Genomic DNA, 15719 nt, shown 5'->3' on the forward strand with positions numbered 1-15719 from the left:
AACAGATCAGCAGCAACATTGAAACAGATCAGCAGCAACATTGAAACAGATCAGCAGCAACATGGAACAGATCAGCAGCAACATGAAACAGATCAGCAGCATGATGTGATTTCTCACAGTGATTATTCTGGTTAGAGATTTATGAGTCTAACAGCCTCAGGGTAGAAGCTGTTCCTCAGTCTCTCACCCACACCTACTCTGTAAACCCAAACAAGTTACTAGAACTCTAAAATTTTGAGGTTATCAATTGCCTCAAATTTTTTGAGTTGATAAACTTAAACTCACAAGTTTTACACAAATTAAATTTCTTATAAAGTGCTACTTCTACATTTTGATTCCAGTTTTATTAAAAATGTGCATCAAGTCAACTCAATATATTTTACTTACAAACACTTAAAGTTTTTAGTTGTAGAAACTCAAAAATTTCATTTACCAAGACTTTATAGTTTTCACTTTTTTAATCCAGGAACAGTTAGTTAATAGAACTCAAAAATTTAAGTATAAGGTGAAATAATTTTATGTTAAGAAAACTCAATGTTTATTAGTTTGTTGTTAGTGTTTTGAGTACAGAATACTCACGTAACCCTGTGGTACACATGGGTTACTGGAATATAGGCAGTGGTACCTTAAGAGTTCATTTAAATACCACAAGTGAGCCCCATTACATTAAAAGTAAATGTTTATTTGCTTTTGCACAAAGTGAGTGGCAATTATAGGTTTCATGTTAGTACTCAAAATACTAAAACAAGTTACTTTACTTTAACTGTGCTATTTCAATAATGAACAGTGTCAAATATGTTTCTTTTGAGTAAATATTAGATATTTGGTTTTGATATAAGTCAGATATAAGTGGGATTAGTTGTGCGTCTTTTGTTGTTTTGATTGGTCATTTGATACAGTCAGAGCTGTTGGCTAATTATGATTGGCCCAAAGTCCAGACCTGGACAGGTGCTGGTCACCTGTGGAGGTGGGTGTGACGGGAGGAGAGAGGAAAAAGTTTGATGAGACCTGAAGCCAACTCACACAGAGAAGAGACTCTGAGGGACAGGACTGACTGTGTAGGAGAAGAGGTCCACAGAGCAGGAAGGACCTGCTCATGGACAGCCCGTAGGAGTGAAGAGGAGCCGAAGCAGGAGCGGAGCAGCTGAGACACGGGGCGAGAGACACGGGAGAGAGAGAGCTGCTAAAGCTAAGCAGCAGGTGTCGATGCAATCAAAGCTTGTGAGCACCAAAGATGTCAGCGCTCTCAATGTTCTGCTAAACAGGCCTGCACCAGTGGGTTCTAGGTTTTGCTCAGACGGACTGAGTGGATGAGAATGTATGAGGGCCCTGTACCGCTTGTCAAGCTTAATGAAGACATTCTGAGTTTTGGTTTTTGGACTATTTCTCTTATTTTGTTTAAAAAAAGAAGCCTTAGTGATTAATGCTAAAGGGAAACGTTATTTTGATTGTGTTAAAGAAAAAAAATAGACTACTTGTTTTATTTTGGGGATATTTTTAGTTTATTGCTCAAAAGTTTATTAATAAGAGGTTCATATTTTGGTTACACATAATTTAATCTTTTTTGGAGTTTAATAAAACTAGGCCTAATCATTATGCCTAAATTTTAATAATTCTCTGGGTCTCATTCTTTGAAAACAAATATATACAAAGTTTTGTAATTATTCCCCTTTCAGTTACATCTTCATGGTGGCTACCTTATCATTTATTGAACCCAAGCACCCGTCCGTTCTGGTGGCTAAAGGGTGCTACACTCATAAAGGCTGACTTTGTCTTACTCAAAGCACATGATGCAAAACTTAAAACATTTGAGGCAGCAGAACAGCCTAACATCATGCTTTTGGTCTGTGGGAGGAAACCAGAGTACAGTAGTCCCTCACTACTTCACGGTTCGTTTTTCACGGACTCACTCTATCGCGGTTTTTCAAAATAAGATTGGACATGACACATAAATGGCTGATTGATGGATGAGCTGAACGATCAGTATGGAATTTTTATTAAAATTAATTATTTTAAATTATTTAGCACCTGCAGCACCTTTGTGCAGCCCACACTGTAGCATAAACTTCCTCCTGCAGCACCTCCTTCCTCTGTCGATCTCCGTTCTGCAGTGGGGAAGTGGGCGTGGCCTAGAGCGCAGAGTGCGGCCATGGGACAGAACTGATTTCATGACATTCTATGATCTTTTACCATACCATACCATACCAATTAATTTATATAGCACTTAAAACAGCAACAAGGCCAACCAAAGTGCTGTACAAAAGAACACAAACATGCACAGCGGACAGGAAAACATAAAATAGAAATACAGATCCAAATAGCAGCAGAAGCTAACTAAAATGGCCAACAGAGTAGAGAACAGACCGGACCAAAACAAATCACACCGTGTTAAAGGCAAGAGAATAGAAGTGGGTCTTCAAGCGAGACTTAAAGACTGAGAGTGTGGGAGCCTGCCGGACACTCAGTGGCAACTCATTCCACAGTCGTGGACCTGCAACAGAGAAAGCCCTGTCACCTCTGAGCTTACGACGGGTTTCTGGGACTGAGAGAAGCATCTGGTCTGCTGACCTCAGAGAGCGCGGTGGGACATATGGCTGCAGAAGATCAGTGAGATAGGATGGGGCGGAACTGTTCAGTGATTTAAAAACATACATGAGAATTTTGAAATGGATCCAAAGGTGAATGGGTATGAATATATATATTCATATATATATATATATATATATAAATATATATATTCATATATATATTTATATATATATATATATATATAAATATATATATTCATATATATATATATATACTTTGTATATATATATATATATATATACAAAGTATATATACACACATATATTCATATATATATTCACATATATGAATATATGTGAAAACTTTAGAGAAAGTGTTGAACTCTCAGATCTGAACTTATTTAAACCAAAACTCACTTTTTGAAAAGTTTCAGTCTGGCTTTCGTCAATATCACAGTACAGAAACCGCATTATTAAAAGTTGTGAATGATATTAGGATGAACTCAGGTGCTGGCTGTTGTTCTGTCTGAGTGCTCCTCGATGTTTCTGCTGCGTTTCATACAGTTGATCATAATATTCTACTGAGTCGACTAAATTATTGGTTAGGTGTTAGAGACATTGCTCTGAGGGGGTTCAAATCTTATCTTCATGACAGAACTTTTTCTGTAATTTCTGGCAATAATTCTTCCAGTTCAGCTTCTCTCACCTGTGGTGTCTCCCAAGGGTCTATGCTTGGGCCACTATTATTTTCTATTTATATGCTACAACTTGGTCAGGTTATTCATACATTCAATGTTTCTTTTCATTTTTGTGCAGACGATTCCCAGATTTATTTGGCTATGAACCCATCAGACCTCTCTACACTCAATACACTTACCCTCTGCCTTACAGACATCTAAACCTGGATGTCTGATAATTTTCTTTCACTCAACAACGATAAAACTGAGGTGGTGGTTTTTGGACCCAAGGCCAAAAGGGATTTATTAGTTCAGTCCCTTTCTGTTCTTGGTTTTAACTGCACTTGTGAAGCCAGAAATTTGTGGGTGACCTTTGATTCTGATCTTGGTTTTTCTAAACATTTTAAGAACATCACTAAAACAGCATTTTTTTTTTCAAATTAGGAATATTGCCAAATCAGAGCATTTATCTCTTTAACTGATACAGAAACTCTTATTCATGCCCTTGTCTCCTGTCATCTTGATTATTGTAACTCTTTATTTTCTGGTCTGCCCCAAAGTTCTCTTAATCATCTTCAACTAGTACAAAACACTGCAGCTAGAGTTCTCACAAGACCCCATACATATCAGCACATCACTCCTGTTCTGTCCTCATTGCACTGGCTCCCTGTGGTTTTTAGAATTAACTTCTAAATTTTATTGTTTATTTTTAAATCCCTGAATAGTCTTGCGCCATCATATCTATCTGAGCTTCTTACCCCCTACATACCTTCTTGTAATCTCAGATCCTTAAATCTTTTATTACTTTCCACTCCCAGAACTCGACTGGTGACAGAAGGAGGGAGGGCTTTTATGGTCAGGGCTTGTAATTTGTGGAATCAAATCAAAATCAATTCAAAAATATTTTATTAATCCCAGAGGGAAATTATCTGTTGTTGTAACTCGTTATCCTCATTTCATTAAGAGATGTTATAGATGCTGATGCTGTAGACAGGAAGGATCTCTTGTAAAGGTCCATCCCACAGTGGATCCAAAGAAACTGGCTGCAGATGCCGTTCGATCTGTCCACCCAGACTCGGCTGGTCTCTCGGTTCCCCAGGGCTGTAGAACCGCCCGAATGCTGGGCAGAACTCCTCCCAGAGCGATGGCCACTCCTCCCAGCAGTCTGCTGAGCTCCTCGTCGCTGTGGACAGCCAACTGTAGGTGCTGAGGGACGATCCTGTCCTTCTGCTGTCATGAGCCGTGTTTCCTGCTAGTTCCAGGATCTCAGTGGTCAGGCACTCGAGCACAGCTGGCAGGTAGATGAGAATGCGTCCACAGAACATCCTTTTCAACTCATTTGAGATTTGGGGCTGTAGCTGAGATATTATTTGAGCTTTTGAGATGTTAATCAGCTGCTGGTTGTAGAAAACTGCCTTGTTGCCATGGTTACGCATCATAACAAATGTCCAAAACTAAAAAAGTTTCAGTAAAAATCCTTCCAGCTGCACAGCATCTGACACCAGAGGAAACAATCATCCAGAAGATAAGATTTACATCCAGAAAAAGTGGAATTAAAGTTTCCAAAAGTAAAATCTCTGAATGAAAGTAGAGCTGCTCCAACATGCAGCCACCTGGAGCGGCGCATTCTGGAATGCTCTTCCTTTAAATATTAGACAGGCCTCTTCACTGTCTTCTTTTAAATAATTAGATAAAATTTACTTGTATAATAAGGCTTTTAATATCTGAATATCTTCGGGGGTGTTTTTTTCTTATATTGTTATCTATTTTAATTGATTTGGTATACTTTTGTGTTTCTGATGTAATTTATGATGTTGTTTTAATTTATTAATGTGAAGCACTTCGTAACATTTGTTTGAAAGGTGCTATAAGAATAAAGTATTATTATTATAACACCAAGGGGGCCCTTAGCAAAATGTATACACTGCTCAGCTCATACCTTGAGTCCAGTTTAGACTCCCTTAAGCAGAAATGGGAAGCAGACTTGGAGGAACCCATATCAGACTCAGTCTGGAAAAGGATCACTAAGAACATTTGCTCATGTTCAATTTGCTTGAGACATGCTATATTTCAATTCAAGGTAGTGCACAGGGTGCACTGGTCCAAAGACAAACTGTCCAGGATCAAAGCTGACCTGGACCCCGCATGCAATCGTTGCAAACACTACACTCCTGCATACATTCTGGACCTGTCCCAAACTGCAGACTTTTTGGCAATCTGTATTTGACACCTTCTCTGGAATATGTGGTGAAACTGTACACCCATCACCACGCACTTCACTGCTCGGGGTGGTCCCTGTGGATACGTCCTTCAGCAGATGCAAGAAGGATGTGATTGCCTTTGGCTTTCTCTTGGCCAGGAGGCTGATTTTGTCCAACTGGACGGACCCACACACCCACAACATATAAGGATGGATATCTAAAAAAGTTAAATCTGGTCCTCTGGACATTCAAAAAAAACAAAACAAAGCAAAACAACAAAAAATGTAGAAACGTTTCGTCTCTCGTCCAAGAGACTTCCTCAGTCTGAGGTGCTGTATTCAGCTCAGTCTCTTAAATAGCACCTTCTCAGAGTGGATCAACCAGTTTGCTGCTGACAACCAGAACCAGCTGATCACATGCTCAAGAAGGACCATCAGCCTAACAATGGATCATTAGCACCTGATGGCTGTTTACTGTTCACAGAGGGCTGAGTGATACTAGCAATCACAGCATTGTAAGAGGGGGACAGTTGAACCTGGAGGCTCCACCCCTGTTTAATGATGGACGGTTTCTTTTCACAAAGATGGCCTCCTTTACTCCTCTCTCAAACCATCGTTCCTCTCTGTCCAGGATGTGAACATCTTCATCCCTGAAAGAGTGACCGCTGGCCTGGAGATGAGTGTAGACCGCAGAGTCCTGGCATGATGATGTTGATCTTCTGTGCTGGTCCATCCTTTTGGCCAGTGGCTGTTTTGTTTCCCTGATGTAAGACTGATCACCCTCCTGACACTGAACAACATACACAACATTACTCTGTTTGTGCCGGGGGACTGGATCTTTGGGATGAACCAGTCTTTAATGTATTTTGGGGTTTAAAAGCCACTGGGACGTTATGTTTAGAAAATAAACGTCTCAGTTTCTCTGATACTCCCTCAACATATGGAATGACCACTGGTCTGGGTCTGGGTTCCTCCTTTTCACCTGTTGGCTGACTGGAGTCCTGTTTGGGTTTCTTCTCTGCTTTCAGGAAGGCCCATTTAGGATATCCACATTGCTCTAGAGCCCGTCTTGTGTGGGATTTCTCCTTTTTTAGATTTTTCTACCTGGATTATTGAGCATGCATCAGGATAAGGATGGATAAGAAGAGGTGATGTACCATATCCATTTGGAAAAAATAAGACATACCCTGAAGGGTTCTGTAAAAAGATTCTGGGACGCATGACAGCCCTTTGTTTTATATATAGAGAACTTGTCAGCACCTGTTTTCATTTATTTTTGTTTATGTATGTGTGGCTGATCCGGTGAGGGAGGGACGGGGTGGGAGGGGCTTTTGTTTTTGTTCTGTCAATTTGTTCTGTGTGTTATTAAAAATTCAACAATCAATTAAAAGACCGTGTTTAACAAATGTCCAATTTCCCTCTATTAAGAAAAAAACTTTATTTTTCGTTCTTTACAAAACACTTGCTATATTTAGCAAAGATTTATGAATAATTCTCAGTAAAGGTTTGTGGTGCGTTGTACCAGGAAATGAAAATAGAAAGAGATTAATCACAGTCAAAGGTTTGTATTGTTCTTAATATTGCTCATTTAGAGATTTGTTTAATTGATTTTGATGTTAAACCTAAAAATTATATTTAAAAAAGTATCACTATTAAATTTGCAGAAGGTTTACATCTGCATCATCTTCTTAAGCTGGAGGGCCAAAATCAGCTCATTCTTAGATTGCATCGCTGACTGCATAAAATCACTCCAAGGCCCTCAGGCCACACTTTGGACACCCCTGTTATAAACTGTATAAGATATGGAACAATTATGTGAATATTGAGTTAGAAAACATTTTGGAAAGTTTAGACACCTGAAAAGTTGAATTTCTGTTGTGAAAAACGATAAAAATCATCAAACTTTTGATTGCGTAAACAATGTTAATGGTATAAAAATGCCAATTCAGTCATGTAGAGTCCAACTTTCTGTTTAAAACTTTGTTTGATGTTTGCCTGATGTAGAGCTTCAAACAGAGCTGGGTTTACGCACTTGTTTCAACTAAATCCAGTGTTTCCACTACCATTATCCAAGGAGGGAGCCCCACCCTGTCAACAGACCCTGTCAACAGACCCTGTCAACAGACCCTGTCAACAGACCCTGTCAACAGACCCTGTCAACAGACCCGAGCACCCCACCTACCAAATCCCCCATCCCCCACTCTGCTCTGCCACTGCTGGAAAGTGCATTATAAACAGTATAATGCACAATAATTTGAAGTTTCAGAGTGGATTTGCTTTGTGTTGCTTAATTCTTTTCTCTTCCTGTAGACGGACCATCAGTCAACGTCACTTCCAGGTTACTGCGCATGTCGGCCGCAGGAACCAACAGCGATCATGTGTTGTGCTGTACGTAGGCTGCACCAACCGTTTTGATAAAAACAATGAAACGTGCAGGTTTTACAGAGTTCCATCAACTCGCAGCCTTTCCAGGCCAACAGGAGACGTCTTTAATGTCAAGCCATGAGAAGAAGTGAACAATGTGCAGCGAGCACTTCACATGAGGTAACATCGCTGCTTATCCAGTCCCGCTCACAAAAATATGAACAAGTGATCACGCAGATACACGTGGCCTCGCTTACAGGATAACACATGTTAGTTCAGTGATGCCGAGTGGAGCTGCTAATCTTATGTTAATTTATTTATTTTTATTTAAAAATTCATTCATTTCAATAAAAACAAAATAACTATATAAAAAATATAATAAAATGAAAGGCAGCAGAAGAATAAATCTTATTTCTGTCCTTTTTTACTCAGAATATATTCAAACAAAAGTTATTTACAAAAAAAACAAAGTTAAATAAGAACAACATCAACTCAAACAACAGTTTGTAAAGATACACATTATACTTTTCCATATTCCTTCAGAAAACTAACTTTGAACATTTTATTAAATATGTACATAGATGTGTCAGTTTTAACATCGTCCTTCAGACCAGTCCTGTTCCCTGAATTATACTGGACCGCTCCGTCAAACTGGAACCAGACCAGCGCTTCACAAACACCTGTCACTTCAGATAATAAACCACTGTCCCTTTAACTAAATGTACTTTTATATTTGAAGGACGTGTGTTTTTGTGAGCCTTATACATAAACAGTCAAATATTATAATCAACCGTCATAGAACTTTAATATCTTCAGATGATAAAACACTGTATTTAATGGATGCTATAATATTTTCTAGTGATAATATTTGCAGCTCTTTTCTGTAAAATAAAAATAGCTTTTAATTGTTTTACATGTTTTACCCCAGACTTCAGTACAGTAAATTAAGTGTGGGACAGTAACTGCATTATACAACATAAACAGTGTTTTATCACCGAGTAACTCGCTCACTTTGTACCGTACTGCAATAGATTTAGATATTTTAGTTCTTAAATTATTTATGTGAGGTTTCCATGTCAGTATTTCATCGATGATGACGCCCAGAGACTTGTTACTGTTTAAAGTTAAATGCTAACACATGCTATGGCAGTTAGCGCTGGCCAACCGTGCGCTGTTTTCATTAACGTCAGTCACTGGAATACACTTCATTTGTTCAGGAGTGGCCTCTGAAGACATGGACAGTCCTGACTTTGTCCCGTCCATCTTCTCCTACTTTACAAAGTCCAGCAAAGACAGTGATGGAAAACTGGAGCGGTAAATGGAAGAACACTGACTTGAACTGAGGCTGTAACAAACCTGTGTTTAACAAAGTAAAGTGATATTTTCCTGCTGCACCTAATGATTGTTCTCTTCTGTGTCTCAGCTACAAGAGACAAAGACGAAGGGACAAACCCCAGCACATGTCCAAACAATGGACCGTACTGTCCATCGTCATGAAACTGAGTTTAGGGCTCAGCAGTGAGGATAAGACGTTCAGATGTAATGTTGCTGAATGTGACATGTCCAGCATGTTCAGAAGTTTCTCCTGTTCTGTGTCAGACTGTGAAACCTCTAATCCATCCGAGGACAGAGAGACTGTGTGTGCTGCGTTAAACTTTTGGCATGTATAGTCCCGAGAAAATAAACTGTAAATATGTTGTTCAAGAGTTCAGGATACATCAAACTTCTTATTTCTTGTTTGTACATAAGTGATGTCATTAAAAAGTGAAAACAGAATAACCTTTTGTTTTTTAAACGTGCACACGGTGATTTGAAGGAAAAGTTCAAGCTGAATGTGAACAGGAAACGTTACAATAAATGATTTGTTTCAAAGTGGATTGTTTTTATCTTCTTTTACAACGTTGGTTTGTATGAAGAACTGATCATGTATGTGGAGGACTGTGTTCGTCATGTGATCGTCTCTGGCTGCACCAGTGAGTCCTGCTGGTCCACACGACTCTGTGAAGCTGAACTTTAATAGTATTCATGGTTCCTCTTGAGATGTAACGAGCAGCAACTATTCACCTTTTCAACATCATGTAATAAAATGTATCAAATAAAAACAACGTGCACAGAGGCGGGTCTGACCGTTTTCAATGCTTCTCAAAGATTTCTCAGTAAAACGAGGCACATAATCCGTCACGGTTCTAACTTTCATTTTAATCCACAGCTGGTAATACATAAATATAAAACCTCAAATAAGCAACAAATAAACCTGGTCTTGTGTGGGGGTTTTCTTAGTTTCCTTTTTTTAATAAAACTTGTCTTGTTCACTTTAGCCTGACAAATAAGAGTCAGCCACCAAGACATGGAGTGAATTTATAGTTTTTAATTCCAGTAAATGTGTCAGAAGAGCTGTGAAGATGGACGCCTCTGTGCGCCCTCTCCATGAAGGGGAACAGAATTTCACATGACACTGGCTCTCTGCACTACGGCTGCGTGCACGTCCGCCGTGTTGAGCAACAAATAATCCGTCTATACCATCAATTAAACAACAAAATGTTTTAATGTGGAAAATCTATAATAAACAAACTGAATTTCATTAAGAATGATCCACATCAAGTGAGTTGTCACTTTAGACAAATTCATATTTCAAACTACCATGACTGCCTTTTTATTTTATTTTATTTTCAACCTATTTTCAGGTCAATGACCAGAATGTATTTCTAAATACTCTCCGTTTATGATTATGAGAAACAACTTGATCTCTCTGACGATCTTACCTCTGGAAGGTTGGCACAATTGGACTTGACTTCATATTCAATGTAGGCTGCCTCTGCCGCTCCCTCTTTACCCATCTGGGTGTAGCACAGGTCTCTGGTGAAATCGATCCTCCGGTCCACATCCTCAAGGTAAAACATGCAAAGAGAAGAGTCCTCACTGGGTCGGGACGATGAAGCCAGGTGAGTGGAGAAGACTCCAAGAAGAATCTCAGAGTCTGGACTCTCAGTACCATCCTTGGAGAACCCTAGCTGGAGAGCTTGCAGGAGGTTGTAGGTTTTACCCGCCGTGGAACGACAAGTTAGCGGTACTTCCACATACGAGTAATAGGCCTGGTCATCCAAACATACACGTGAGATGTAGGTACGGTACTCCCTTGACTGTGACTTCAGGTCACGTCTGTAGAAGAGGAAGTACACATGGCGACGATGGGCGAATGCATCCACAAAATGATGGTCATATTCAGAGAGACGGCCTGCAACGGCTAACTTTGCAGTCTCCTCGTAGGAAAAGATGGGCTCCTGGCCAAGGTTTCTTGTGGAAATAGGTGGGTGGCTGTTTGTGTAACCACGACCTACAAACAGCATTGGTTGTCTGTCAGGATGAGACCGAACCACGAGTCCAACTGTACTAACATTGGGGTGGTTGGCTGCCACGTACTGGGTATCCACTGGCCTCTCAGTGGAGAAACGTACTATATTAATGGAATTCAGGTCACGCTTCTGGCAGATGCCCTGGTTAACACTCCCACAGGTAATAAGTTCCTCAGCATATGGATTAACCAGAAGGAGCTTGTTGTGGTTGTTAGTCTCCCTTGCTTGGGGGCAGTTGCTCTCTGTTACAGGTGGCAAACAGTCCTGGCTGTCTGTGACAGGCCCAGTGTGCTCCTGAAGCTTAGGTTGGAGTGATGGATATAACTGGAACAGATGATCTCGAGCTCCAACATAGACCCAACCCACAGCAGGGTCAGGATGCAGGGCAAGGTGCTCAAATACTGTGTCATTCCTTAAAAAGGTGGGGTAAAGGTCAGAGTGAGATGCTTCTAATCCTCGGACAGCACCCCTGAGTAATGTAATAAAAGGCCAGCCAGCAATTACAAGCAGGAGACTTAGCAGAGTTTGAGCCATTAACCTTGAAAGATGGTGCAATGTCTCGGGAGGCATGACAGCAGGGCTGGGGAAAAAGAAGACGGTTGTAAATGTTAGAAAGGTGTTCTGCATTCACTTCAGTAAGCTTTTTAAACACAAGTTCATTACAGGCCACAAGAGCCAAACATGAGTACTGTAGTTACTTGCTCATGGTAACATGGTACCAATAGGCCCACAGGATGCAAGGACCCATTACCAAGTGGATCTACTGCCCCTTTTGCACCACTCCTACTCAGCCCCAACTCTACTCAGCCCGGCTCAGATCAGCCTGGACTTCCACCGCACTTCAGGACCGGTTCTGGAGGCGTGTCCAGAATCCAAAGTCCTGCTAATGAACTTTTAATGAGCTTTATTTCACCATTAAGAGTGAGAGATCTGTGATGAGTTAAACTCAAAGCTTCTCCTCAGATAAATAATATTAAATTATTATTTTATATATAAATATTTCTGTTCAGTCCCTGAGACGACTTCTGTCGTGACTTGGAGCTTTAGAAATAAACTGAATTAAATCTGAGCAACCAGATTCTACAAAAACATCTAAAGAAAAAAATATATATATATTTAAAATATATGTTTCTTCATCATTTCGTGTTCATCATTGTGTCGACTTTTATTGTTCAATTTAAATATGTGGTTTAGTTTCTTATATACAGATTTTATTTCAGCTTTGATTTAAAGTGTAATTCTTGTTGAGTGATTTGTACATGTGTGTTAGAATAATGTTGAACCAAAGGATGTGTCTCTTCTTTAAACACGGTGGAGGGAAATATTCCTGAGATCCAATTTTGTCTTTTTATGATTTTTCAGCTGCGTTAACTTTAATTAACAGATTATTTAATGAAGTCAAAGTGAAAACAGGGTTTCATGATAAAGCCGACACATTTATTTATTTTTAATCTTCACTGATAAAAAAAAGTATTTTTTATACAAACCTTATTCCAAAAAAGTTGTGACACTAAACAAATTGTGAATAAAAACTGAATGCAATGATGTGGAGGTGCCAACATCTAATATTTTATTCAGAATAGAACACAAATCACAGATCAAAAGTTTAAACTGAGAGAATGTTTCATTTTAAGGAAAAATCTGTTGTTTCCAAATTTCATGGCGTCAACAAATCCCAAAAAAGTTGGGACAAGTCCAATTTTACCACTGTGTGGCATCCCCCCTTCTTCTTACAACACTCAACAGACGTCTGGGGACAGAGGAGACCAGTTTCTCCAGTTTAGAAATAGGAATGCTCTCCCATTCATGCTAATACAGGCCTCTAACTGTTCAATCGTCTTGGGCCTTCTTTGTGGCACCTTCCTCTTTATGATGCGCCAAATGTTCTCTATAGGTGAAAGATCTGGACTGCAGGCTGGCCATTTCAGTACCCGGATCCTTCTCCTACGTAGCCATGATGTTGTGATTGCTGCAGAATGTGGTCTGGCATTATCGTGTTGAAAAATGCAGGGTCTTCCCTGAAAGAGATGACGTCTAGATGGGAGCATATGTTGTTCTAGAACCTGAACATAGTTCTCTGCATTAATGGTGCCTTTCCAGACATGCAAGCTGCCCATGCCACAAGCGCTCATGCAACCCCATACCATCAGTGATGCAGGCTTCTGAACGGAGCGTTGATAACAACTTGGGCAATCCTTGTCCTCTCTGGTCCGGATGACATGGCGTCCCAGTGTTCCATAAAGAACTTCAAATCGTGACTCATCTGACCACAGAACAGTCTTCCATTTTGCCACACTCCATTGTAAATGACCCCTGGCCCAGTGCAAACGTCTGAGCTTGTGGAGCTTGCTTAGAAATGGCTTCCTCTTTGCACAGTAGAGTTTCAGCTGGCAACGGCAGATGGCACGGTGGATTGTGTTCACTGACTATGCTTTCTGGAAGTATTCCTGAGCCCATTCTGTTATTTCCTTGACAGTGGCATTCCTGTTTGAGGTGCAGTGACGTTTAAGGGCCCCGAGATCACGAGCATCCAGTAGAGTTTTACGGCCTTGACCCTTACTCACAGCGATTGTTCCAGATTCTCTGAATCTTTTGATGATGTTATGCACGGTTGATGATGATGAGAACTTAAAAGTCTTTGCTATTTTACGCTGGGTAACACCATTCTGGTATTGCTGCGCTATCTTTCTGCGCAACAATGGTGGAATTGGTGATCCTCTTACCATCTTGGCTTCTGAGAGACACTGACACTCTGAGAAGCTCTTTTTATACCAATCATGTTGTCATTTGACCTAATTAGTGTTAATTGGTCTTCCAGCTGTTCGTTATATGCTCAATTTCCTTTTTCCAGCCACTTATTGCTACTTGTCCCAACTTTGCTGGGATTTGTTGACACTGTGAAATTTTGAATAAACATATTTTTCCTTTAAATGTTACATTTACTCAGATTAAACTTTTGATCTGTCATCTATGTTATATTACGAATAAAATATTGACATTTGCCATCTCCACATCATTGCATTCAGTTTTTATTCACAATTTGTTTAGTGTCACAACCTTTTTGGAATCCGGTTTGTACATAAAATGTATAAAAAGAAAACGTTTCCACCCTCCGTCCCTCCATCCCGGTCCTCCCGCCTGCCGGGGCTCGGGGTCCAGCCTCACCTGCTTCAACAGGTCGGCAGCTCGTATGATCCTCCGCGGTGACTCCACTGACTCGAATTTTGTCGTCGGTCACCAAACACAAAAAACGCCTGGACTTCATCATTAAACACGGCGTTGTCATTATTGTTTTTAAAATCTTGAAAATAGATCCAGCTGCTGCTCCGAGTTCAGAGAAATTGCAAATGGTGGATCAGTGAAAAGTTTCTGAGATCCAGTGACTCCTCCCCCTGACCAATCAGTGACCTGCATTCACGTTTGGGTCCGGAGTCAGCTTCACTCAGCTTGACCGGTCCCAGCAGAGAAGCAGGAACAAAAAAAGGTCCCGAATCAACCTCACATCAGCTCAAAAGTACTGGTGGAATAGGGATCTGTCCGTGGCGAGCTGAGCAGAGTTGGGGCTGGGTAGAAGTGGTACAAATGGGGCATATGGGGCTTGGTCTCTACAACTGGGAGCAGTCTTGTTCATGTTCTGCAGTTAGAGTTTTACTGAGAGGAATGGCCCATTACATATTTAAAACTGTATTATTATAAGAAGGCGTGGCAGATATACTCATGCAAGCTAAGATACTGTCCAGCGTACAGTACTCTGACACCCCCAATGCACAGTTAACTTATTAATAGTCCACCACACCCAACGTTCATCTTGTTGGTAAATAAATGACTCATGATGCAATGGCCACCCATGAAAACTTGATGGACCCCCAGTGATTCCCCTTTGCCAGACAGTCGTCCTAATTTTCAAGCTTTGGTTTGGTATGCATTTTGAATTTCCCCTTGCAGTATGGTTTTAGAACCTCATCAACAACAATAAACTTTTTGAACAATTATTACTTAAAAACAAACGTTAAAATAATCTCCCTGAATAAGGACATCTGTTCTTAGCTGAACAGAATAAACTAGAAAGTTTGTGGAGAAACTTGATGGGGACTGACACGTTGCAACCATTTTTGACATTTTGATTTGACAGTACTGGTTGGGGTTCGCTCTCATCTACCAGTACACACCATTTCAGCTCAATCTGGCAAAAATTCAATGAGTTATAGTCATTTTTCCTTTTTAGCCTAGGTGGCCATCTTGAATTTTTGATTTGCAGTCAGAATCTATTAGGGATTGTTCTCAGCTACCAATACACCAAATTTCAGTTCAATAGCTCTAAAAACCTCAGAGTTATATCAATTTGAAAATAGCTTAGTATCTATTTTTTCCCTTTTAGGTAATGCAGCCATCTTGGATTTTTAATTTGCATCAGAAATGTATAGCAACTCACTCTCAGCTACAACCACACCAAATGTCAGCTCAATATCTCAAAGAATGACTGAGTTATAGTGAATTTTGAGTTTTCTGAGTTAGCTGTGGCAGCCATCTTGAACCAAAATGGCTCCAAAAGTTAATCAGTGTTTTGTTCAGAGACCTCTTCACTCTAGGTCATGTG

General features: G+C 40.1%; 1 protein-coding gene across 1 annotated transcript in view; it reads right to left on the reverse strand.

Annotated features, from left to right (window-relative positions):
• Window positions 1-15719, reverse strand: part of plxnb1b (plexin b1b) — a 169376-nt gene that overhangs the window by 116457 nt on the left and 37200 nt on the right. The window contains exon 3 of the mRNA XM_037679067.1: window positions 10532-11702. Within this exon, the coding sequence (XP_037534995.1) occupies window positions 10532-11692 (1161 nt within the window). The 5' untranslated portion in view covers window positions 11693-11702. The remainder of the gene's footprint in view (window positions 1-10531; window positions 11703-15719) is intronic.

This window comes from Nematolebias whitei, chromosome 7, assembly GCF_014905685.2.
Source record: "Nematolebias whitei isolate Nwh7 chromosome 7, NemWhi1, whole genome shotgun sequence".
Lineage (NCBI taxonomy): Eukaryota > Metazoa > Chordata > Actinopteri > Cyprinodontiformes > Rivulidae > Nematolebias > Nematolebias whitei.